At 39.2% G+C, this 23,587-nt stretch overlaps 1 protein-coding gene across 1 annotated transcript; it reads left to right on the forward strand.

Annotated features, from left to right (window-relative positions):
• Positions 1-3,332: 3,332 nt before the first annotated feature.
• F11 (coagulation factor XI) lies at positions 3,333-23,373 on the forward strand. The gene is made up of 15 exons (XM_004758300.3): positions 3,333-4,080; positions 5,123-5,178; positions 7,331-7,493; positions 9,596-9,702; positions 10,348-10,507; positions 11,825-11,934; positions 12,602-12,761; positions 14,905-15,014; positions 15,117-15,279; positions 15,369-15,475; positions 19,222-19,390; positions 20,458-20,633; positions 21,233-21,328; positions 22,049-22,188; positions 22,618-23,373. Exons 1-15 carry the CDS (start codon positions 4,049-4,051, stop codon positions 22,777-22,779), a joined length of 1,911 nt encoding a protein of 636 aa, XP_004758357.1. The 5' UTR covers positions 3,333-4,048; the 3' UTR covers positions 22,780-23,373.
• The last annotated feature ends 214 nt before the right edge of the window (positions 23,374-23,587 follow it).

Genomic DNA, 23,587 nt, shown 5'->3' on the forward strand with positions numbered 1-23,587 from the left:
GAGCCCGTCACGCAGGAAGAACCAAGTGGGACTGAGAAATGTGAGAGGCTAAGAAGGCAAGGGGTTGGGATGACTTCACCTTCACGAGGAGGAGTGAGGAGGAGCTGTGGGTCCTCAGCTGTGCCACCCAGGAGAGGGTAGTGGCAGTGCCAGGCCTGGAAGCTTGCACTGCTCTTCTTGGCATGTCCCCCATGTGCCCATGTATCCGATAGGTGCACATCTAATCCGAGGTTAGCCCAGGGCTCCAACATCCATCTGGTTCCTCACCAAGGTGTGCGAAACCTCTGATTTAAATTAAAAACTTTTAATTATTGTTTACCTCTATCTCCTCACTAAATTGTGAGCAACGTTGAAGGAGGCTCTCTTTCATTCATATTGCATATAAATGGGCATTCAGTGAATATCTTATGAAAGAATGCATCTTTATTCTAGATATGAGGCCGTGGGAGACTTGATGAGCTCAAGGTCACTGTCAAGGACAGATTCAGACTGAACATGGCATTCATATATCCAAGATTGTGTCTCTAGTCCTGATTATGTTGCCTCATTCTATGAAAAGGATAAAAGGTGATGGGAGCATTGAAAGCCATTATTTGTTATTTTCATTAGCATCTAAAACAGTGGCTCTCAACTGCAAACAATCCCCACTCAGAGGACATCTGGCAAAGCCTAGAGACATTTTCCGTTTTCACACCTGGGCAGGGGGGTACATCCAGTGGATAGAAGCCAGAGATGTTGCTAACCATCCTATGGGGCCCAGGACAGTCCCTCACCACAAGGAATGATCTGGTCCAAACATCAAAAATGGCAGTGTCGAGATACCCCAATTGAAGGTCAGCATTAACACCTTATAATGAAAAGGGAATGGCAGAATGGGATTGTAGGATATGGGAGTCTGGGCCCCTTTTCAAAGCAAATCTTGATGAGAGCAAGAAGAGCTCCAAGAGCAAATTGACTGTGGCTGTGACCTAAAACGGGGTCTCTACCTGCAATGTGTCTGTCTGTGTGGTTTCCTTTGTCCCAGATGGGGATTTAAGGTCACCAATGCTTATAAGCTCTGACTTGCACTTGCGTTTCTGTAGACTTAAGTTCTAGATTCTTCCTAAGATTTTGTCTAGTAATTCCCTATTTCCATTAGCCTTCAAAAGCTTTTTAATTCACTGGGTGGTGGTGGTGGGGAAACTTACCTTTAAGATAAAAGCAGTTGACGTTGGAATTCTAAACTGCAGTGGCATTAATTGAAAAAAGTCTTTAGAGTACTTACTGTCACTTTGAAAGGAAGGTCTACTTAATCTCAAAGAGCTTCCATGCAAGCAAAACTCCTATTATGCTTTTATTTGAATGAACAAAAATATTTTGAAATTTTTATATTATTTCAAAGGCTTTAGAGGTTTCACTAACTAGCTAAACCAAACTTAGTATGATATTATCTGGTTTCCCAATGAAGTATTGCTGTCACTAGAGTCTTTCTGTTTCTCCGAAAAGTATTGGAAGGTTATCATTATAGTCTTTTTTATTGGAGCTTTAGGATAGAGATGTGGTTTCATGAAGTAAACAATCAAGGATGTAAGGACCTTATATCACTTCATATATCAGTTTTCCATATAAACCTGTCTTGGCATAAATTTGCCATTCTGTGTTTGAGCTTCTTAAAAAGCATCGCATCATAAATATGGGCTCTTTGTTTGGCTGGAATGTACTTAATTTCAAATGGGAAACTCAAGAAAGCAGTTAATGACTCTGTGTCCAGATTGGTCACACAATCTTGGCAATGGAGGAATTAAAACTGTCTGAAGAACTGCCTTCCAGATAGAATGTCACACAGTCCCCAGCATTTGCATAAAGCCTTCTTCTGAGTCCAAATCCCCCTTATCATTTTCTGCCCTCTGCAACATAACACTGGCCTCTCTTTTCTTTTCAGAAAGTCTCCAATGAATTTATATGGGTTTAAGCTTCAAATCTACTTCACTTCACTAATGATAGTCTCACTGTCTCCTTCAGTAAGTTCTCTCCTGCTGCAGTTCCATTTCTGCAAATTTTGAAAGTGGTGTCCAGTGTTCCTAATCTTTGCTTGTCTTTCTACACAGGCAGTTGGCCAATGGAGACTAGGTATTTCACACTTTCATTATTGAGAGCACATGTGAGTGGTGGTGGGCGGGGAAGACAGAGGGAGAGGGAGAATCTGAACACTGGGTGTTATATACAACTGATGAATTGTTGAACACTGCATCTGAAACTAATGTACTATATGTTGGCTAATTGAGTTTAAATAAAGAATATTTTTGAAAAATAGTCTGTCACTTAATTGAGCCACCCAGGCACCCCAACACACTGTCAGAAACTGTTCAGATAATGTTGACCTTGTTATAATGGACGTAAAATGAGATTGTCTCTATCTCCAAATATCGAGAGGCTCAAAGTAACTGTGGCATTTTCTAAGATCGGAAGATCACACTCATATCAGTACAGTGTCCCTGAACAAAGTATCTTTCCTCTGATACCAATAACTTCAGCAAGATCTCAAATGGGGGCAAACCTATAATTTTATTTCTTCTTTCCTCTTCAGAACTGTTTTTAAATTGTGACTTCATTTGTGAATGTAAAATCTTATTTTGCTTCTCTCTGGAAAATAGAAGTCTTCTTTGAGCCACAAAATTATCTTTCTCTTAAATTTATTTATTTATTTATCTACATTATTTTTGTGAGGGAACTAAAATATATGTAAATCAGATACATTGAAAAGGTTTTTAAAAATAGATTTTATTTACTTATTTGACACAGAGATAGAGAGCACAAGCAAGGGTAGTGCCAGGCAGAGGAGAGGGAGAAGCAGACTCCACACTATTTACAGAGCCATGTGAGGGACTCAATCCCAGGATGATGAGACAATGACCTGAGCCAAAGACTTCTTCATGGACTGAGCCATCCAGGTATCCCTAAAAAAGGCTTAAAAAAAATTTTTTTTTTTAAATTTCTTTAGGCTTCCAGGAAATCACATAGAAATCCTTAGGGCTAGTTATTGTCTAATATTATAAATGAGGAACCTGAAGCTCAGAGAGATAAGGCAACTTGGCCAAGGACCTACAGGTAGCTGGTTTATAGTGCAGCAAGATGGTTTCTGCTGCAGTTCCATGAATAGTAAACTAATGACTAGTAACAGAGGACATGCCTCATCCTCGGCTTCTGTAGAGATTTTAGCCCTTCTTTCAAGATCAATGGGAAGGCTCTTAACAAATACAACCAGGCGAAACCCAAGAAAGTGTTTCACAAGCTTTCCTCTTTGTGAGCTGCACCAGATCCTAGCACTAGGGGGCACCCTCCAAGGCAGAGAGAATCGACCTGTTCTGTTTCCATTGCTTTTCCTGCAAAGGCTAGACACGTGACTTCCCAGCTCTCCATTTGTCTCAGGGTGCCAACATCCAAAGAAAGATACAAAAGCCCCATATTTTTCCGTTTAAAAAAAAAAAAAAAAAAGTAAGTTAGACTTTCAGTGTTTGTGAGTGGAATAAAAAAGAGCTTGGCTTCTTAGAACTATCAGCATAGACCCCGGCAGAAGCCTCCCCGCCTCCAACAGGTGAGGTTCCGTCCCGCTGCTCTACTGAGCATCAGTAGGTCCCTCAGGTCTTCCTTGTTTTCTTTGCGGAGTGCGAGGCTCAGGTTCGGCGGGGTTTAATGATTAACAGCTGGTATTTGAACATGTGGTTCTGTGAGCCTTTGGCAAGCAGGCATACACTAATGGGAGTTTGCCCAACTGCTAAGAGACATGCAGACAAATCCAAGTTCTCTAGCAATCTCTCTGGGCATCATTTTTTTTTTTTTTTTTTTTGGGAAGACACAGTAAAATAAGACAAAAAGAGCAAGCAACTCGACCGATGAACATTTTTGATATGCCGAGATTTTAAGGGCCTTGCGGAAGTGCTCCACAAAGAGACAAAGTTGCATAACATTGGGAACCAGTTAAAGTAAATATTAGTGAGCGTTACCTGCATAAGTTCATGTAGAGGAGGATGAAGACTATTTCGGAAGAAGAGAAACACTCTTGCTGAGAATGCTGCAAACAAACAAACAAAATGTTCTCAGGTATGTTTCTGAAAATTTTTATTTAAGATTTCTCCCAAGCAATTATCCTTTTTCTACCACTGGGGCTTAAAATTCTTTTTTTTTTTTTTTTTTTTTTTTTTTTACAATGGAGAGTGATTGGTTTATTAAAATTTGTCTGACCTGACATTTTAGAAGCTTATATCTCTAATCAGTTTGGGAGAAGATGCAGAATGAGAGAAGACTAATCATTTGTAATCAATGACAAGTATTTTGCAAATTAAAAAGGTTTTCAAGATCAATATTAAAAAATAAGTCTTGGGACACCTGGGTGGCTCGGTGGGTTAGGGTCTCTTGCCTTAGGCTCTGGTCATGATCTCAGGGTCCTGGAATCGAGCCCCGCATCAGGCTCCCTGCTCAGTGGGGAGTCTGCCCCCCCCTCCCGCTGCCCTGGCCTGCCTCTCTGTGTACTTGCGCTCTCTGTCAAAAAAAAAAAAAAAAAAAAATCTTGAATTTTCTCACTGATGGTCGGTTTTTTATAGAAGAGTTAAATCAGTACTTTGTGGGGATGAGTACATTTATGGATGACCAAGACAGTCTATGAATATATTTGCAGCAGAATTTTTAAAATGGGAAACTTCGTACGTAGAAAATCATTTGGAGTCAACAGCTATAGAGACTTCAGTGATGGAAAGTAAGGAAGCAATTTGTAAGGGAAAATAAAAGTGGAAAAATTGGAGTTGGGGAAGGGTCAGATCATGGCAGTGAGAAATGTCTGGTTAATGGTGAGGGGCAGGTGGGGTGGGGGTGGGGGCGGGGAGAAAGCAAAGATGTGGGGTGTAATCTGCCCTGTCAGTTCTGGGTTCTTCAGAACTAGGAAAGTGTTGAACTCTACACACAACCATGATGAAGAATGTCTTGGGGTGTGGGGAAAGTAAAATTCAGCATTGTGGTAAGAACCCTGGGAACACTATGAAATTAACCACTCCCTCCCTCCCTATGTCTTATAAACACTGATGGCAGTAAGCGAATTATAAATTCACGTTTTATGTTTTAAACACATGAACAATTTTTCTCTTTGTAGGATGATTTTATTATATCAAGTGGTACATTTCATTTTATTTGCCTCCGTTTCTGGTGGTAAGTAGAGCTTAATCTTGGGTATGAATTGGAAAGAGCTTGGTTCCCTGACTTGAAAACTAGGAAACAAAAGGGATTGATCCCAGGGATGGAAATCACACCGAGGTCCCATGCCATCTATTCTAGTGAAGGACAGCATAGTTTTATTTTTCACTTAAGGCTCTGGGGGTTTTCAAAACAGGGGAGGCAAATGAGGTACAGGAACTCTTCATAATAGCAGTAATCTATATGTATGTCTGTATACACATCTGTACCTATATTTATATCCAAATCCATATCACTCTTACTAGTTTAGTGGTAATTAGTACTTGCTTTGCACCAAGAGGTGGGATGTGTGGGCAGTGGGAGTATTTTGAGCTGTCAATAGACTTCATTAAGGCAGGGGAGGGGGGAACTGCTGTTCAGTTCTGTTGGAAGCAACACAGAACTTGAGCCAGGGCAGGTTTCTGTTAACCTCCAGGTCATTCTTGGCTAGCTGCCAATTTCGGAGAAAATTATGCTATCTGCAGAGGTTGTAGTTGGGTATTTTAGAAGGTGTATATGGTGGATTTTGAGCAGAGTCTGTGGCAGGGATCCTTACTCCTTTTTCCCCATAAATCCATGGAGACTATATTCTCAAAATAATGTCTTTAAAGGCATAAAGTAAAAATACACAGGATTACCAAGAAAATCAAGTATATTGCAATATAGTTAATTAATGTATTTTAAAAAAAAAAACCCTGAACTCTGATATAAAAATAGATGTGCTTCGTATCTTAGTGGTCTAAAATTTTAGTGGTCTAAAAATGCAGAGTAATAATTACTACCAAACTAGTCATGAGGATAATGGTATTTTAAGGTATCTGCAGGTAGTATTTTCTTTTAAAATCTTATAATTGCACTATGACAAAGTTGCAGATACCGTGAACACTATGTGCTTTGTTACTTACGTTAACAAGAGAAGTCTATGCCACATTTTAGTTAGAGGTTAGAGAAAATAAAGTTGGAATTTCCCCCATCCAAGGCCATGGGCTACCTAAATCCTGTAAGCCTCTAGTGATAGTTTTTACTGCTCCCTACTTACATATTTTCCTATATATTTGGTATGTTGGTTATTGCTACAATAAGTATTTGAGTTATATTTTATCCTCCCTAAGTATTTCATTTTTACCAAATCTGTATGTATACATTTACATATGTAGTATGCATATAGTAAATGTATATGAAAGATATTAAGAAGACCATGGGCGGTGTAGTAGTACTTCTTAATAGGAATATACCAAGATTAAAAACTACAACCTTTTATTCAGTGACTAAATAATAATGACCCAAAGAGTCATAATCTGGAATATTAGCTATATCTTCCTAGAAACAGAAAAAAAATTAATCTTATGCACTTTAGCTTTAAAAGAAAAAAACCAAACCTGTGTATGGTTTCAGTTATAATCGGATTCAATTATTTTTCTGAGCATCTAAAGTTCCTGTTACTAAACTGGCCCATTTAAAATAGTAATATGAGGGGCGCCTGAGTGGCTCAGTGGGTTAAAGCCTCTGCCTTCAGCTCAGGTCATGATCCCAGGGTCCTGGGATCAAGCCCAGCATCGTGCTCTCTGCTCAGCGGGGAGTCTGCTTCCTCCTCTCTCTCTGCCTGCCTCTCTGTCTACTTGTGATCTCTGAGTATCAAGTAAATAAATAAAATCTTTGAAAAAAAATAGTAATATGATACCAAATATCACATCCAGGGCCATTGAGCACTATTGAAAAATGATCAGTCTGGATCCTTTGTTTCATAGAAACGTGGAGTTCCAACAAGCAATCAGCAGGGAAAGGAAAAAGCAGGTGGCCCTGTCCAGACTTGGATGTAACGCTAAAGAACATCTTGGGCCAGTAAAGCTCTGTGCAATTATTCAGTCACCCACAAAGCTCCCATGTCTCCCAGACAACCCCCATCTGCACCATTCCATTAAGGCAAACGTGCCATTTTGTGATTTCTTTTTCTGTCTGAGGCTTCTCACCCAATAAACTACCATAAAAGTATTGATTGCTCTGATTTCCAAGGTCAGGCATATTTTCTGTTATGTAGACCTGCTCTGCTGGCCTTTGTGAGATTATTTTCTAATCAGTTACATGCAACTAAAATCCAAAATAAGGCATGCAATGTATTACATCACAGACTGTGTGACTGAGCTGTTCACAGACACCTGCTTCGAAGGAGGAGACATCACTACCGTCTTTACACCAAGTGCCAGGCATTGCCAGCTCGTCTGCACCCACCACCCACGCTGTTTGCTTTTCACCTTCATGGCTGAATCGTCTTCTCAAGATCCTGCCAAATGGTAAATGTTTGCATTTCTACGTAGCAGAAATAGTTTTTACATAAGGATTACTTACCAATGAGTATTCATCTACCATTTTATAAAATGTATGGTCAATAGTTGGAAAACATACTGTCCTTCAATTAAAATACAAAATATTACAGAAAAAAAGGATGGTGTTTTGGCAGATAAGTGAGGAGCAGACGTGCCCCTCAGTGTGGACTTTCCAACTTCTCTGTGGTCTAGATTTTAATGGTGCACTTTCTCTCTTATTTCTCTCCACTTTTATGCCTCTTAATCATTTTGTTCTTTGCTTTTTGATTGTTATTGATGTTGGATGTTATTTAAACTGGTGCTTTTCCCTCAATTATTTTATTAGGAGATAAATTTTTTTTAAAATTTTTTATTTTTTATAAATATATATTTTTATCCCCAGGGGTACAGGTCCGTGAATCGCCAGGTCCACACACTCCACAGCACTCACCAAAACACCCCCCCCCAATGTCCATAACCCCACCCCCCTTCTCCCAACTCCCCTGCCCCCAGCAACCCTCAGTTTGTTTTGTGAGATTAAGAGTCACTTAGGGTTTGTCTCCCTCCCAATCCCAGGAGATAAATATTTGTAATGGTAGTTTCAAAGAACAGTACAGTAGTCCCCTGACACCACCAAGACTTTTGCCATTTCTTCCCTATCTACCTCTCTTTCTATTATCTATCTAATCTGTTTAACCACTTGAATTAATTTGAAGACATTGTAACATTTCACCGCTAAATATTTCAGCATACATTTTCCTACATGAAAAACATATAATTTTAACAAGAATCCCTTCATATCATCTCAGTTGTCCCCCAAATATAAATTATAGCTATTAACCAGAATCTTCTCCAGAAGATTGCATTTACATTTGATCACAAATTGCATTTAGTGGTTTTATGTTTATAATTATGGTTTTATTTTTATTTTTTTATTTTTTATTTTATTTTTAAAATTTTTTTTTTATTTTTTATAAACATATATTTTTATTCCCAGGGGTACAGGTCTGTGAATTGCCAGGTTTACACACTTCACAGCACTCACCATAGCACATACCCTCCCCAATGTCCATAACCCCATTTATTTTTATTTTTTTTAAGATTTTATTTATTTGAGAGTGTGAGTGGGAGAGAGCATGAGAGGGAGAGGGTCAGAGGGAGAAGCAGACTCCCCACTGAGCTGGGAGCCCGATAACAGACTCAATCATAGGACTTGGGTTTCATGACCCCAGCTGAAGGCAGTCATTTAACGCACTGAGCCACCCAGGTGCCCTAGAGTTACATTTTTAAAATTTTAGGACATTCCATCCACAACTTCTGTTTCCATGTTGAACCTGAAAATTCAGTAACAAAGCTTTACTACAGAATTAAGTTATCAGCATCTTTGTGTCTTGTTGCCACATTCATAGATACTTACATAGTACCCAGAACTTACGAAATTACTATTCTAGAATCTAGAGCAGAGCTTGGCAAACTTTTTCTTGACAAGGCAGGGAATAGTTTGGGCTTTACAGGTCAAAAAGCAAAATCGAGAATATTACTTAAGTACTTTTATAACCATTTAAAATGTAACCATTTAAAAATATAGAAACCATTCTCAGCTCATGGGCCAGGCAAAATAGGTGGAGGATTGTTTCACCAACAGGCCAGAGTTCACCCACTCCCGTTTCCAGGTAGTAGGGGATACAATATGTGATCTTTTAAGTGTAGGGATGTTGGAATGAGAAACAAATTTGCAGTTTTGCCAAGAAAATATTTGTTTTGGCAGGAGATAGAGGAGTTTGTTTCTTTTTCTTTGACTTTCTGTGTGCTGGCTTTTAAGATCCATTCTTTTATTTTTATTTTTAAAAACTGTATTTATTTATTTGACAGACAGAGCTCACAAAGTAGCAGAGAGGCAGGCAGAGAGAGAGGAGGAAGCAGGCTCCCTGTTGAGCAGAGAGAGCCATGTGGGGCTTGATCCCAGGACCCTGAGATCATGACCTAAGAGGAAGGCAGAGGCTTAATCTACTGAGCCACCCAGGTGCCCCAAGATCCATTCTTTTAAAATGTAAATTCTCATGCAGTAATTTTTTTTTTTTTTTAAACAGGTTTACTTGTATCCTGAAAGACAGTGTAACAGAAACACTGCCAAGGGTGAATATGACAGGAGCCATTTCTGGATATTCTTTCAAGCAATGCTCACACCAAATAAGTGGTAAGTTGTCTTCTTAGAATTTGTAAATACTAGTTACTGTGATGTATATGTATAGTCATATCACATATGGTTTTATAATTATCTAGCAAAACCCTGCTGTATGGTCATAGAGTCTCCAAATGAAGTTAGTTGCTTCAGTGTAGAATAAAAAATAAGCATGCATATCCCCCCATTCATTAAAATTTACACAATAAAAGGACATGATCTTACTACATTAGTCCTCACCATTCATTTGTTGTCTTTCTCTTTCCCAGCTTAAAGTTTTATATAAAAGTCCTTATTAAACATATGACTTCAAATCAAAAGAGCAGCTGTAAAGGTTGAGATGACACTTGTCTTAATAGTCAAAAGATTCCTGGATAGTTTAGTCAATCAGTCAGAGGGTTAAAGGAGATCAGAGAGGCCAGGGGGGGAAACTGAAACAGTGATTTACAAGTTTACATTGTTGCAATATTAGAAGGACATTGGTATTGTTTTGCGGCTTCCACCTGAGGGTAGAAATTAAGCAGATTAAGATGAAAACAAAGGACTTCTGAGGAATAGTAAGTGTGGAAAGAGTAAGTCAGGAGGGACAGTTGCTAAGGTAGCATTATTCCAGTTGCCCCTGGAGTCTGGAAGATTGCCATTTTCTGCTTTTGTTTCCAGCTTGCAACAAAAAGGTGTATGTGGGCTTGGACATGAAAGGCATGAACTATAATGGCTCAATCGCTAGGAATGTTCAGGAATGCCAAGAGAGGTGTACAAATGATGTGCACTGTCACTTTTTCACATATGCAACAAGCCAGTTTCCCAGCGCAGAACATCGGTGAGTGAGCAATGGGCTGAACCCAAGGACAGTAAGTAGATCATTACATTATCCAATGAAAAACATGAATTGAATGGAGCACTGCATGTGGTGCAGAAACAGTGAATCTTGGAACACTGAGAAGATAAAATTTTTTCAAAAAGGAGAAAAAAAAAGAAAAAATTTCTCTTTAGCTGAATGCCAGAATTTACTTCTAGCCCCTAAATGACATTACTACAGTAAGTACAGTGCTCTTCTTCACAGAAAGTGCATTTCAAGCCCAACTCAGATGCATTTCCTTATAGTAAGGAGTCTGTCTTTTACTGACATTGTTACATTAAAAAAAAAAAAAAGATTAACCCATCTCCTAACTAATTTAAAAATGACACATTTCTTCATTGACAGTTTTGAGAGTTATAATTTGTCTGACTATGCCATTCCTGGCCTAAAGGATTATAGAACCAAAAGGAAAAACCCTCTCAGGTCTCTCTAAATGAAAGTTTCTTACCTAAGACAAAATAACTGAAACCCATATGAAGTGTTTTAAAATCATTCCCATATTGGATTTTGAAATATTCCAGAGATAAATGGGTAGGATATAAAAAGGACTTGATCTCTAATGATGAATCTGTGTTCTCTTTTTAAAAAAAATTTAGGGAAAAAAAATGTCTCTGACTTTTACATTTACAAATATTTGCGATGTTTTTGAGTTCTGTGGTAAATTATACTTATCTAGAATCCAAAAGAGAGAAAGAGAAATAAGTTCAAATGACTAGTATTTGGATTTACCTTTGGGTTTTAACATTGCCACTCTCCATATTCACAAGGACATCAGTGCAAAGCAAATAAAGCAATAGAGATTTATTTCAAAAACAATGATAAAACCCTCAAGTTAATAAGCAAGCTTTCATGGTTTATATTTAGCTTAGTTCATGTATCTTTTTACATATTTTATTTATATCTAAGACTTAACACAATGGGCACAGCAAGCCAGGAGCTTGGGAGTTAGTTGCTGGGCATTATAAAAAAGTTAAACTGCTAAAATTGAGAAGGGCTTGAGAATTCATTACTTCCTACCCGATACTCTTTAGACCATCCTTCCTCCAAAGCTGCCATTTTTGTTATGAAAAAAAAGTTGACAAAATTCACAGGCCCACCAGGTCTTGGCAGAGCAAGGACTGAAGTCCAGCTGTCCAGTTGTCAGATTCATGCTTTTCAGAGTGATCCCTTAGCTGTAATGCCCAAGTAATGTCTACATTGGAATTTCTTATCACCTTACGTTTTTTCCTACTTGTATTTAGAGGAGTAAAACATTTTTCCATTTTTGTTTTTATTTAGTAACATTTGTCTACTGAAGTACACCCAAATGGGGCTACCAACCAGAATAATGAAGCTCGGTTCAGTGGTGTCTGGATTTTCACTGAAATCCTGTGCGCTTTCTAACCTGGGTAACTATTATTACTTCGTGAGATGGTTTGGCCATTAAATAGTAAGTGCGCGCTGATGGTATGTACGATGGGTGCTCACTGATGAGATGGACCAAATGATCTTTTACCTTCTTCCTGTGAAAAAATTCATTATGTCCTGTATAATTAGAGCCACATTGGAATTTAAAATAATCACTTTACGTTTCCTCATTTAAAAGAAAAATTTGAAGATCCTGAGATTACAAAAAACTTTAAAAAAATTGTTATGGAGACTTTATTACTTTAGAGCAATTTTAGATTTGCTGCAGAGTTGAGGGTAAAGTAGAGATGCCCCATACACGCCTGTGCCCCACCCATTCCCAGACTCCCTCACGATCAATATTCCCCTCCAGAGTGGTATGTTCGTTACAGTTGATTAACGTACGCGAACCCACCCTAATCCCCTCAAGTCCATGGTTCACTTTCTCAAGCAGTCTTGGTGGTGTGTATTCTATGGGTTAGGACAATGTCATTACAGTATCATACAGAGAATTTCCCCACTGCCCTCAAATTCCTCTGTGCTTAGCCTATTCATACCTCCCTCGCCCCCTAACTAATTTTCATATGGCATTTACAAATATGATAACTGGGATTTTACTGATTGTATGGGAGAACTGATTCCTTAAGCATAGTGTCTTCTGTTGTGCAGCTTGCATTAGGGACATTTTCCCTGGTACGGCGTTTGCAGACAGTAACATTGACAGTGTCGTGGCTCCAGATGCCTTTGTCTGTCGCCGCATTTGTACTCACCATCCCAGCTGTTTGTTTTTTACCTTCTTTTCTCAAGAATGGCCAAAGGAATCTGAAAGGTAAGGAGTTCAGATTAAGATTAATGTGGTGTCTTTTAAAACAACTGCTCAAAATCCATTGTTAACAATTCTGAGCTGCTACACATTTGATCTAAATGCCTGCATAGAGTAGATCAAATTTGCAAAGAAGAATTCCTTGCTTCTCTCTCTTTCTGTTCCCAACCTAATGGCCACAAATCCCATGTTAGCAAGGACTCTTGTTTTCTTTAGCTGGGGGAGGTCCCTGCCTTCAGCAAAGAGAGAGTTGCCTAGATCTTAACAGAATGAAGAAAGCATGGATGACCATTAAGAGGCAACTTCATCCAATGCCCAGTTTGAGATCATTGAGCAGAAAAAGCTAGGAATACCAGTGAAATGCCCAATCACCGTGAAGAGAAGGGGAAGTGAAGGCCTATATTAATGAAATTGGGGATAACCGCGGAGGGAGTTTTGAGACTTGAGATGGTGTTTCCCTACTGATGGGTATTGATGCAGGAAACCATAGTAAAGGATAGGAATTTTCTTTGATCATTAAAGGGTTATCTTTTGGGGTTGCTGCCCCTCATTAATAAGAGTTACTAAAAAAAAAACAACAACCCTTAAGTTTGCTTCAAAATCTAGGTTCTCTATATTATCTGAATCAGAATTCTCAGAATCCTTGGTATTCACTTGATTTGGTTGCCTTCATGGGGATTGTGTCCCCAAGAGCAATCCAGCCAGGGTAGCCCTCAAGTTCCTTGTCCATCAAGCAAGCCTGGTTTTCCATTGAGCAACTTTCAGAATTATTAAGTATGTCACATGAAAATATATCTGTTGCTTTCATTTACTCAACAATAAATTACATAATGTAATTTATTCGGTGCCTACTGTATACCAGTCACTGTTCTAAACACCAGGGATTCTATTAATGAACTAAACAGATAAAAGCCCTGCCCTATTTGGACCAGAGTGAAAGTGATAGAGAAGTAATCAGATTGGGATATATTGTCCACATAGGGCCAATAAGATTTGCTGATGAGTTTGACGTCGGCTCTGGAGGAAAGAAAGTCAATGATAGTGCTATGACTTTTGGCTCAGGGAGCTGAGAGGATGAAAACCCCATCACGGGGATGTAGATTTCAAGAGGGAAGAGATGCCTAGTAGACATCCAGAAGTGTTGAATTGGCAATTGGAAAGAGAAATCTGGAATGAAGAAGAGAGGTTTATGTTCTAGATCTGTGTTCAGGTGTTACCAGCGTACATGGTAATCCAAGTGACTGAAACTGGGTGAGAACATTAAAGGACTGAAAGCAGGCAGAGAAGAAAGGAGGTTCACAGATTGAGCCTTGGGACATGATAAATGCCACAAATTAGAAATATGGCTTTGATACCGTTGGGTTCATTGCTGTCCTTTTTCTTTGTATTCCTTTTATAAAATTCTCAATGTCTGTAAGAGGAGTAACACATGGGATCCTCAGTACAGGGTGAGAGAAGGGGATGAACACTAGAGGCCAAGACTTGGCTTTTTAAATTTAAATTAATTAAAATTAAATAGAAGTATATATTCATTTCTACAGTTGTATTAGCCACATCCAAGTGCTCACTAGCCACATGTAGCTAATGGCCATTGCCTTGGATGGCACAGACATGGACTATTTCCATCACTGCGGAAAATTCTGTTGGGACAGTTCTGCTTTACACTGTGATTTGGGGCTAATTAGGAAAAGTTCCTTCCTTCTAGGAAGATGCTCTCTGTGCGGAGTCTGTGTTGGAATGCATTTATCCCTGTCTAAGCCAGGAATAAATCTGCCATCCAGAGTCACCCAGCAACTCCGGATGCCAGATTTCTCCATTAACATAAAAGTGATGGAATCTTTGAGTTGGGCTAGGAGATTTGAAAGAAAGTGGGTAAAGAAGGAAAGTGCTTGGAACACTGACAATAGAACCAGCTCAGAGAATTTTTATGGAGGCAGGTGGTTTCGTTTTGAAGATCTGTCTGCCACCTGTGGATCATGGGGTTTCACTCAATGATATATGAAGAGTACTTACAAAATGAAAAATTTTTCACTGTCCGGGATCAACATGAATTAATTGCCTTCTGTATGTGCTATAAAAAATGGTTCTTCTCTTTGATATGTCTTACATGATATATTTACATCCCCCCCCCCCACTTTTTTATCGTCAGAAATCTTTGTCTCCTGAAAACATCTGTAAGTGGATTACCGAGCACGCGCATTAAAAAGAGCAAAGCTCTTTCTGGGTTCAGTCTGCAAAGCTGCAGGCACAGTGTCCCAGGTAAGCTGTGAAAGCACTTTCTCCTGCTCGAGTTCAGCACAGCCAAGCCTGACCAGTGCTGAGGTTTTGTGTCTCATATCTGATCTGTGGTTTGCTGCCTAGTGTTTTGTCACTCCTCATTTTACCACGACACTGATTTCTTGGGAGAAGAACTGGACATTGTTGATGCAAAAGGGCATGAAGCTTGCCAGAAAATGTGTACTGACACCATACGCTGCCAATTTTTTACCTATTCTCCATCTCCAGAATCTTGCAACGGAGGGAAGTAAGACCTATGAAGACTTATGTAGACACTCTTGTCCCATCTTCTAGAGGGGTGCGTTATGTTTATACTCTTTTGTTTCCAACTTGCAGGGGTAAATGTTACTTAAAACTTTCTTCAAATGGATCTCCAACTAAAATACTTCATGGGAGAGGAGGCATCTCTGGATATACATTAAGGTTATGTAAAATGGATAATGGTGAGTTTAATGTTACCTGAGGAAAAATACATCTGAAGGAGTTACTCTGTACCAAATATATCATGACAGAGAGAGTCACTAATAGCCGCAAAGGGGAGAAAATTAGTACGATAACAAACTTAGATGCAATTTTCTCTTATTTTTGCTCCCGTCACTCAGGCTGACCATTTTTTATGGGTAATTATTGGGCTTTACCTAAACTCTGCTTTGCCTAGTACTAAATGAATATGTGTTTTGTTTTTTTTTTTTTTTTAAGATTTTATTTATTTGACAGACGGAGATGACAAGTAGGCAGAGAGGCAGGCAGAGAGAGATAAGGAAGCAGGCTCCCTGCTGAGCAGAGAGCCCAGAACTCTGGGATCATGACCTGAGTTGAAGGCAGAGGCTTTAACCCACTGAGCCACCCAGGCGCCCCATGAATATGTGTTTTAATTTGACACATTTATATAGCTGGTATTTCATGGTGAGACTCGGGGTTAGCCAACACTTTGATGTTTGATTCTTATTATGAAGGCCAGTGATCTTTCTTATCATCCTTTAAAAATGAATATCAGCCAGCATTTTGGTTTATCATTCATTTTCTGTCCATTGGCCATGACTTGACTTTTAACTGAAAGATAAATAATTATCATATGTTTGAAAAATTATGTATTTATTCAAAAAATAAAGTAGTTTCTTCTCAGGGGCCTTCATTCTTTCTGTTTGCCTACAAGTGTTCTGCATATCTATTACTATTGGCAAAAATTTACAGTAAAACCTTTTTAATTTATAACAATGAGTGTGGTAGGGTAGAAAGGAAATAAAAAGATTGTATACATTAAAGAAGAGCTATACTAACATAAAAATTTTAATTGAAATCAGATCAGCCGTGGCCAATTCCAGGGGCTAATTTCTAAGCATAGTACCAAGTGCTGGTTTTTAGGCAAACAGATGATCTAAGGGACAGAATGCCCAAGAGGAAAGAATATACCACACTCCTCCCTAAATTACCCATTATGACTTCAGTATTTACTGATTTAAATAAAACTACATTTTAGACTTTTGTTGTTTTTGTGTCCAGTATTATAAGGTACTACAAATTTAAGATTCAACGAGATTTAGTGAATAAAAAGGAGTGGTGATTATACTTTGTAATGGTTTTCAGAGTATGAAAATTTTTTTGTGTTAGAATTCTCTACTGAGAAGATGAGTAAATCCTTACCTTCTGAGAACTTGTCACATAGCATATACCATATTGTGTCCAGTGCTTAACATCCTAACTAGGAAACCGTGCCTTCCTGGGGTGTTGAGGGGTCTGATGGGAATCTTTGGATGGCCCGAGCTCCTTTAAAAAGCCAGCCAATGAAGTTGTATCTCAGATATTCTCTGTTTTCCTCACAATACATTTACCTGAGACGGAAGGAGCATTTATGAACATTCTGTCATCTGCTAAGTACTAGAAGGGATGCTTGACATTTGGCAGATTTTGTTGTTAGTGATATTGATATAGTTTCTAAAATGGGAATCACACTTACACCTTAAATTGCAGAATCCACGGGGCGCCTGGGTGGCTCAGTGGGTTAAGCCGCTGCCTTCGGCTCAGGTCATGATCTCAGGGTTCTGGGATCGAGTCCTGCATCAGGCTCTCTGCTCACCAAGGAGCCTGCTTCCTCTTCTCTCTCTGCCTGTCTGTCTGCCTACTTGTGATCTCTCTCTGTCAAATAAAAAATAAAATCTTTAAAAAAAATTGCAGAATCCATTCCCCACCCACCTTCCTTCTTAGCTTTTTCTCTAACGAATGTATGGATTCTGGTCCGTGAAGGCTACGGTATATATCATGTAGAAATTGATAGCTGAAGCAGAAAATACAAGATAAGGGGAAATAAAATCTTACAAATTTTTAGGGCACCTTCTGAAACTAGGTAATTAGATTTTCCTGCAGTATACGAGATGAAATAACACCCTAGTTGGGGGGGGGGATACCTACTGGAGATAGTTATCATGTCTTACACTGGCATTGGTCTTCATAACTTCTTGAAGATACATAGCAATTGCCATAAAAAAAAAATGTTTCCTGACACAAAATCTAACGCTAAACATATATCTTCAGCATTTTGTTTAAACTGAGAGATGAAAGGGAATGAACAAGACCTATTACTTATCCCTAAGAAAGACTTTCTTGTTTGTAACATATTTTAGTTATGGCTTACCTATTAATTTTCCTAAACTTTGCTGTTCCTTTCTTGTAAATCATAATGGCTTCCCTGAAATTCCAGAATCTAGTAAAAATCTTCAAAATATTACTCTGAAGGTAATCTCACTCCATCTACTCTCAGGTGAGACCTCTTCTCTCAGCATCCCAGCCTGTTTATGCTTTCTCAAGCACATCAAGCTTATTCCTGCCTCCACATGCACCAACTGGTGTTTTCTCCAAGACTCCTTTTCCTGACTTCTCCTTTGATTTGAAGTCTGCCCCAGGATTATATATCCATTTCCCTGTTGAGGAAAGAAAGGCCTGGATAGACTGTTTTATTGACTTTGTGTTTACCCTTACTTTGTGTTTACCCACAAAATCAGGAAGCGGACCATCTAGGACTTGGCTTCTGACTAGTGACTCTCTTGCTGATTTCGCCCTCCTCCTTTAGCTAAGGCCACGAACCTTCCCTGATCCTCTGGGCCTTGCTATTCTAAGTGTGGTCTGGGTGTAGCATGTTAAGGTTACCAGTAAACCTGCTAGAAAGAATTTCAGGTTTCACCCTAGACTGAATCAGAATCAGTATTTTAAAAAACAATCAGGTGAAAAAATAAAGTAAAAATAAAATAAAAGATAACCCGGTGATCCATATGCACATTAAAATATGAGAAGAATTGCTCTAGAAAACTGTTGTCTATGAGCTCCTCATTTCCATTCTACCTGGGTTGCTGGGCCAGATTTGGCCAAGGCTCCCATCAGGAAGGTGGGTGCTCATGTTTGACATCTCAGGAAGTGGAAGCAGAATGGACTGTCCTACCCAGGGCAGCTAAGAGAGGAGGAAACAGAGGGGTAAATCAGAATCAAAGTCCTTGAGAGAACGTCAAACTGTCAACAAGACCCAAAGGCAGAAGCAGTTCAAAAACAGAAGAGCAGGACGGGTTTGGATGGAGTGCAGCTGGAGCAGGAGAGACTGGGATCAAAGGTCAGCCCAAAGGGAAGAAGATGGGGGGAGTTGGACAGATGCTGTAAACTGAGTGGAAGGATATTCTCAAGCTTCAGGGCTGATTGAAATTCAGATTCCTAGGTTCTGCTGTCCAAGTTTCTGATCTATCAGTTCTGAGGGAAGCTCAAGAGGTTGCATCTCTAACAAATTCCCAGCTGATGTGATAGGTCCAAGGGCCACCCTTGACAATGACTTCTTTGAAAGAACCATTAGGGTTTATCATGTGAGGGAGGATAAGACTGCATGCAATACCGGATGAGACTTTCTTTGGGGACGTGTAATTACCAGGTGCCTCAGTCATTCAGTTTTCCTGTGTATGCTTCGCTTGCCAACTTGATTACAAAATTTTAAGTCAGCGTCATGATAAAATATGGAATTGATGGTGAAAAAATAATGAATATTGTTTTTCTGAAAATAAATAAATTGAAAAAATTTTAAAAAAGGAAAAAACCAAAACAAACAAAATATGGAATCGAGGGAGGGTTTTCTCCTCTTTGAACCTGAAGGGATATAACTACTGATGGAAAAGGAAGATTTCGGAAGCTCCTCATTGCCACCCCTCTGTTGCAGTGTGTACAACCAAAATCAAACCCAGAATTGTTGGAGGAACGGCATCTGTTCATGGCGAGTGGCCATGGCAGATAACTTTGCAGATCACGTCACCCAGCCAGAGACACCTTTGTGGAGGCTCCATCATTGGAAACCGGTGGATACTAACAGCTGCGCACTGTTTCGATGAGTTGGTACCATTCCTGTTTTTATTAGTTCCCCAGGCTCACACATATGTTAAATCTGTCACTAGCATTTTAGTAAATACTTTAGAAATTCAAATTATTCTATTTGCTAAATTAAATTTCTAGAGTGAAAAAAAGAAATGCAGAAGGGGAGAACCACTTATGGTCTGCCAGCATCAGATGAGGTGCGGAAACATGATGGCATGCTATTTCACGTGCCCATTTTAATGCATCCAAATGTCCAGGAGTATTCTTGGTAGTTCCATCAGGACATATCTTCTGTGCATTGTCTTGGGCCGCGGGTCCAGAACTAAACACAAGGAGAATTTCCCCTTCTCTAAATCTTATACCATTCTCTCTCTCCCTTGCTGCTTCTTCCCCGTCTCTCTTTTCCTTCCCCCTCCTCCTCTCTCTCTCTCTCTCTCTTCTCTCCCTATGTTTCCAAACACAGAAGGAAGAGTTCATTATAAATCCTCAAATTGGATTCTCTACTTAGGTCAGTTTCAATATTGACCAGATCTAAAAGCTCCATCGGGAGGTTATGTGTATCCCAGGGAATTTTAGTTGGCCAAACTTGCTCTTTGTACTTCAGAATTCTCTGAGTTTCCAGACATGGTATTGTGTGTTTTGTTTCGTTTTTTGCCAATATGTAGCATACTCACATTATAACTCACATATATTTTTTTTTTTTTTTTTTTTTTTTACCTTTTCCCTATGGGAAAATGGAGTACCAGAAAATCCAAGTGAATTTCTCAGGATCACAGCTAATAATGCTAAGGTTGAGACTAGAACCTGGAACTCTTCATGAGAGGGAGGTTGAGAGAGAAAAAGAGAGAGAACATGTGTGTGTGTGTGTGTGTGTTGGGTGAAAAGAGCCTTCATTCATTTTATGTGTTTTTTTATAGTATATACTAACCCAGAGCTTTCTATGGGAGGAATATGTAAGTGAAAAAGCTTACTATGCAATCACTCTTTTCCATCAAAAAGCCCACCACCTGTAGAAAACGTTAGTAATAGGTAAATAGCAACTTGGTAATGGGAATTTCTTATCCTCTTATTGTTTTTTCCTTAGGGTAGAGTCACCTAAAATCTTGCGTGTCTATAGTGGCATTCTAAACCAATCAGAAATTAAAAGGGACACATCTTTCTTTGGGGTTCAAGAAATAATAATTCATGATCAATATGAAGTGGCAGAAAGTGGGTATGATATTGCCCTGTTGAAACTGGAAACCGCAATTAATTACACAGGTATGTTGGAATTTTAAATGGGAAGTTATCAAGAATGATTTCCTAGATGTAATGTTTAACACCTCCAGATTCATGACCTGACCTCAGCAATCTCAAGGTGGTGTGATCGTGAAAGAGAGTCTGCAAAGCTAATCTTTTAGTCTGTTAAGACTGGCACTCTTTCCTGATTATTAAAAAAATAAAAAATAAATTTTATTGTGGGATGTGGGTGAAGAGCTAAGTTTTCTGCAGGTTTTCTCAGATGCACCAAAAGATGTAACTCTATAACATATTGGAATATTAAAGATGATTTATATCTCTCTTTTAGAGACAAAAGAATTGCAGGTCAGAACAAGTAAGCAATTTCTACAGGGTCACAGACCTAGTTAGAGAGATGGAGCTCATGGGGAGGGCTGTGCCTTGTCTCCCCCTCATTCCCTCACCCATCTAGTATGTGACGGATAATGCTGAACATGAGTGAAAATGAATGGAAATGAGGTAGACCCAAATATAATAAATAGAGAACACATGACCTGATATAAAGCTAAAGAAGAGAGTCTCTCCTGGGAGAGAAGATATATTTTGATTCTGATGACTAAACTATGATTTTTAAAATTTAGATGCTCAGAGGCCCATATGTCTACCTTCCAAAGGAGATAGAAATGTAATATATACTGATTGCTGGGTTACTGGATGGGGGTACAGAAAGTTAAGAGGTAAGAAATGATGTTTCTCAGTGTGCTCTATCATAAAGGTAAAGAACATAGCTCAGGTTTGCCCTTATCTGCTGTATCATGGCATACAGCTAAAATGTGAGTAAAATAATCATGTCCTTCAACTACAGAAAGCATGTTAATAAAAATGAAAGGCAGGGCACCTAGGTGCCTCGGTCAGTTAGGTGTCTGCCTTCGGCTCACGTCATGATCTCAGGGTCCTGGGATCAATCCCCATCTTGGGCTCCCTGCTCAGCTGAGAGTCTGTTTCTCCCTCTGCCCCTCCTCCTGCTCTGCTCTTAGTCTCTCTCTTTCTCTTCCTCAAATAAATAAATAAATAAAACCTTTAAAAAAAATGAAAAGGTAAAGTTGCCCAAGTGAGGAGGATCCCACTTCTGTTTGATGGGAAATTTTAAACATGGCAATCTCATTTAAAGACTGATTATTTTTAATGACGTTTAATGTGAAACCTAGCACTTTTCATGAAATGTCCTGGCCTATTCAGATATTTTCTCTGGGCTGTAATTCCAGTTAGAGGCATACTTAGTTTTGAACTTAATGTTCACAAATAATCTCTATATTTTGCAATTATAAAAGGTTTATGAGGTAAACCTAATATTTTTTCTAGATTTTTATATAAGTATGATTTTGATTTTAAATTCATACCTTTATATTATGTATATATATATGATGATTCCATTAACAAACCATTTTTTTTTTCAGGCAAAATACAAAATACTCTCCAGAAAGCTAGCATACCCTTGGTGACGACTGAAGAATGCCAGATAAGATACAGAAGGCATAAAATAACGAATAAGATGATCTGTGCAGGCTATAAAGAGGGAGGGAAGGATGCTTGTAAGGTAAGAGTGTTTTCAACCAGTTGAATACATTCACATTAAAATGTTTAATGCATTTTTTAAGGAGAGAGCGAGAGCGAGCGCGTGCACACAAGTGGGGGAAGGGCAGCAGGAGAAGAGGAGAATCCCAAGCATGTTCCACACAAGGAGCCTGATGCAGGGATTGATCTCATGACCCTGAGATCATGACCTGAGCCGAAATCAAGAGTTGGGCACTTAACTGACTAAGCCACCCAGGCACCCCAGAAAGTTTAATGCATTTAAAAAGCAGTCTTTTGGAAACCATGATATATTATTTTATTTACATTGAAGTTTATTGAAGAGCCAAGAATAGAATTTTAAGCAAAATCACTCTGAGAGAAATGTATTTTGATGAGAAGCATCTGAACTCATATGTGCATCTTTTCTTCCCCCTTCTTCACCCCATCACAGGGAGACTCAGGGGGCCCCCTGTCCTGTAAACACAACGAGGTCTGGCATTTGGTGGGCATCACCAGCTGGGGAGAAGGCTGTGGTCAAAGGGAACGGCCAGGGGTTTACACCAACGTGGTTAAGTATGTGGACTGGATTTTGGAGAAAACCCAAGCAGTGTGAAAGAGTCGCCACATGCCATTTGACACCTGAAAGGCAAACCAGATTATTTCTGGGAGGAGGGTTTTGATTGCACTGAAGACAGAGGCTGGGCCGCCATTTTCCTGCACAGGTTATGGTACTGAGATAGTAACACATTGAAGGGGGCGGGTATTTGTGAGAATGTGCCAAGAGAAACAAATGATCATCTTCAAAACTTCCATTCTTTGATAATCGTTGTTTTCAGCATCCAGCTTCTTGGTTTCTGATCACATGTTACTGGGCCAAAGAAATACTCTATGGTGATTTCTTAACAATTCAAGTGTTGATATTTTTTAAGATTCAAGAATCAAGTTGTGAGCTGCCAGAAGCAACCACCATGAAAAGATTCGTGAAGAGAGAACTGGGAGCTGGAGAAAATGGGGACAAGGACAGTCACCCTCATTTTTCAAGAATGTGTACTCTGCCTACGTGAACATCTTTCTTTTGTGAAAGAAGAACTTGACTGGATTCAATGGCTGGTTTTCAGAATAATCAGGAATGTTTGTCATTTCAAAATTTTTTTTTTTTTTTTTTTTTTTAAGAGGGAGAGAACAATGGGTGGAGGGTAGGGCAGAGGGGAAGGAGGGAGAGAGAGAATCTGAAGTAGAGCCTGATGCAGAGCCTGAGCAGAGAATCTGCTCAGCACAGAGCCTGATGCAGGATTTGATCCCATGCCCCTGAGATCATAACCTGAGCCAAAATTGAGAGTTGGTTGCTCAACCAACTAAGCCCCCCAGGCACCCCTGTCATTTCGGTTTCTAATATGTTTTTAAAGTAGTTTGGGTGGACA

Source organism: Mustela putorius, unplaced genomic scaffold (genome assembly GCF_011764305.1).
Source record: "Mustela putorius furo isolate JIRA1106 unplaced genomic scaffold, ASM1176430v1.1 tig00537255_pilon_pilon_pilon, whole genome shotgun sequence".
Taxonomy (NCBI): Eukaryota; Metazoa; Chordata; class Mammalia; order Carnivora; family Mustelidae; genus Mustela; species Mustela putorius.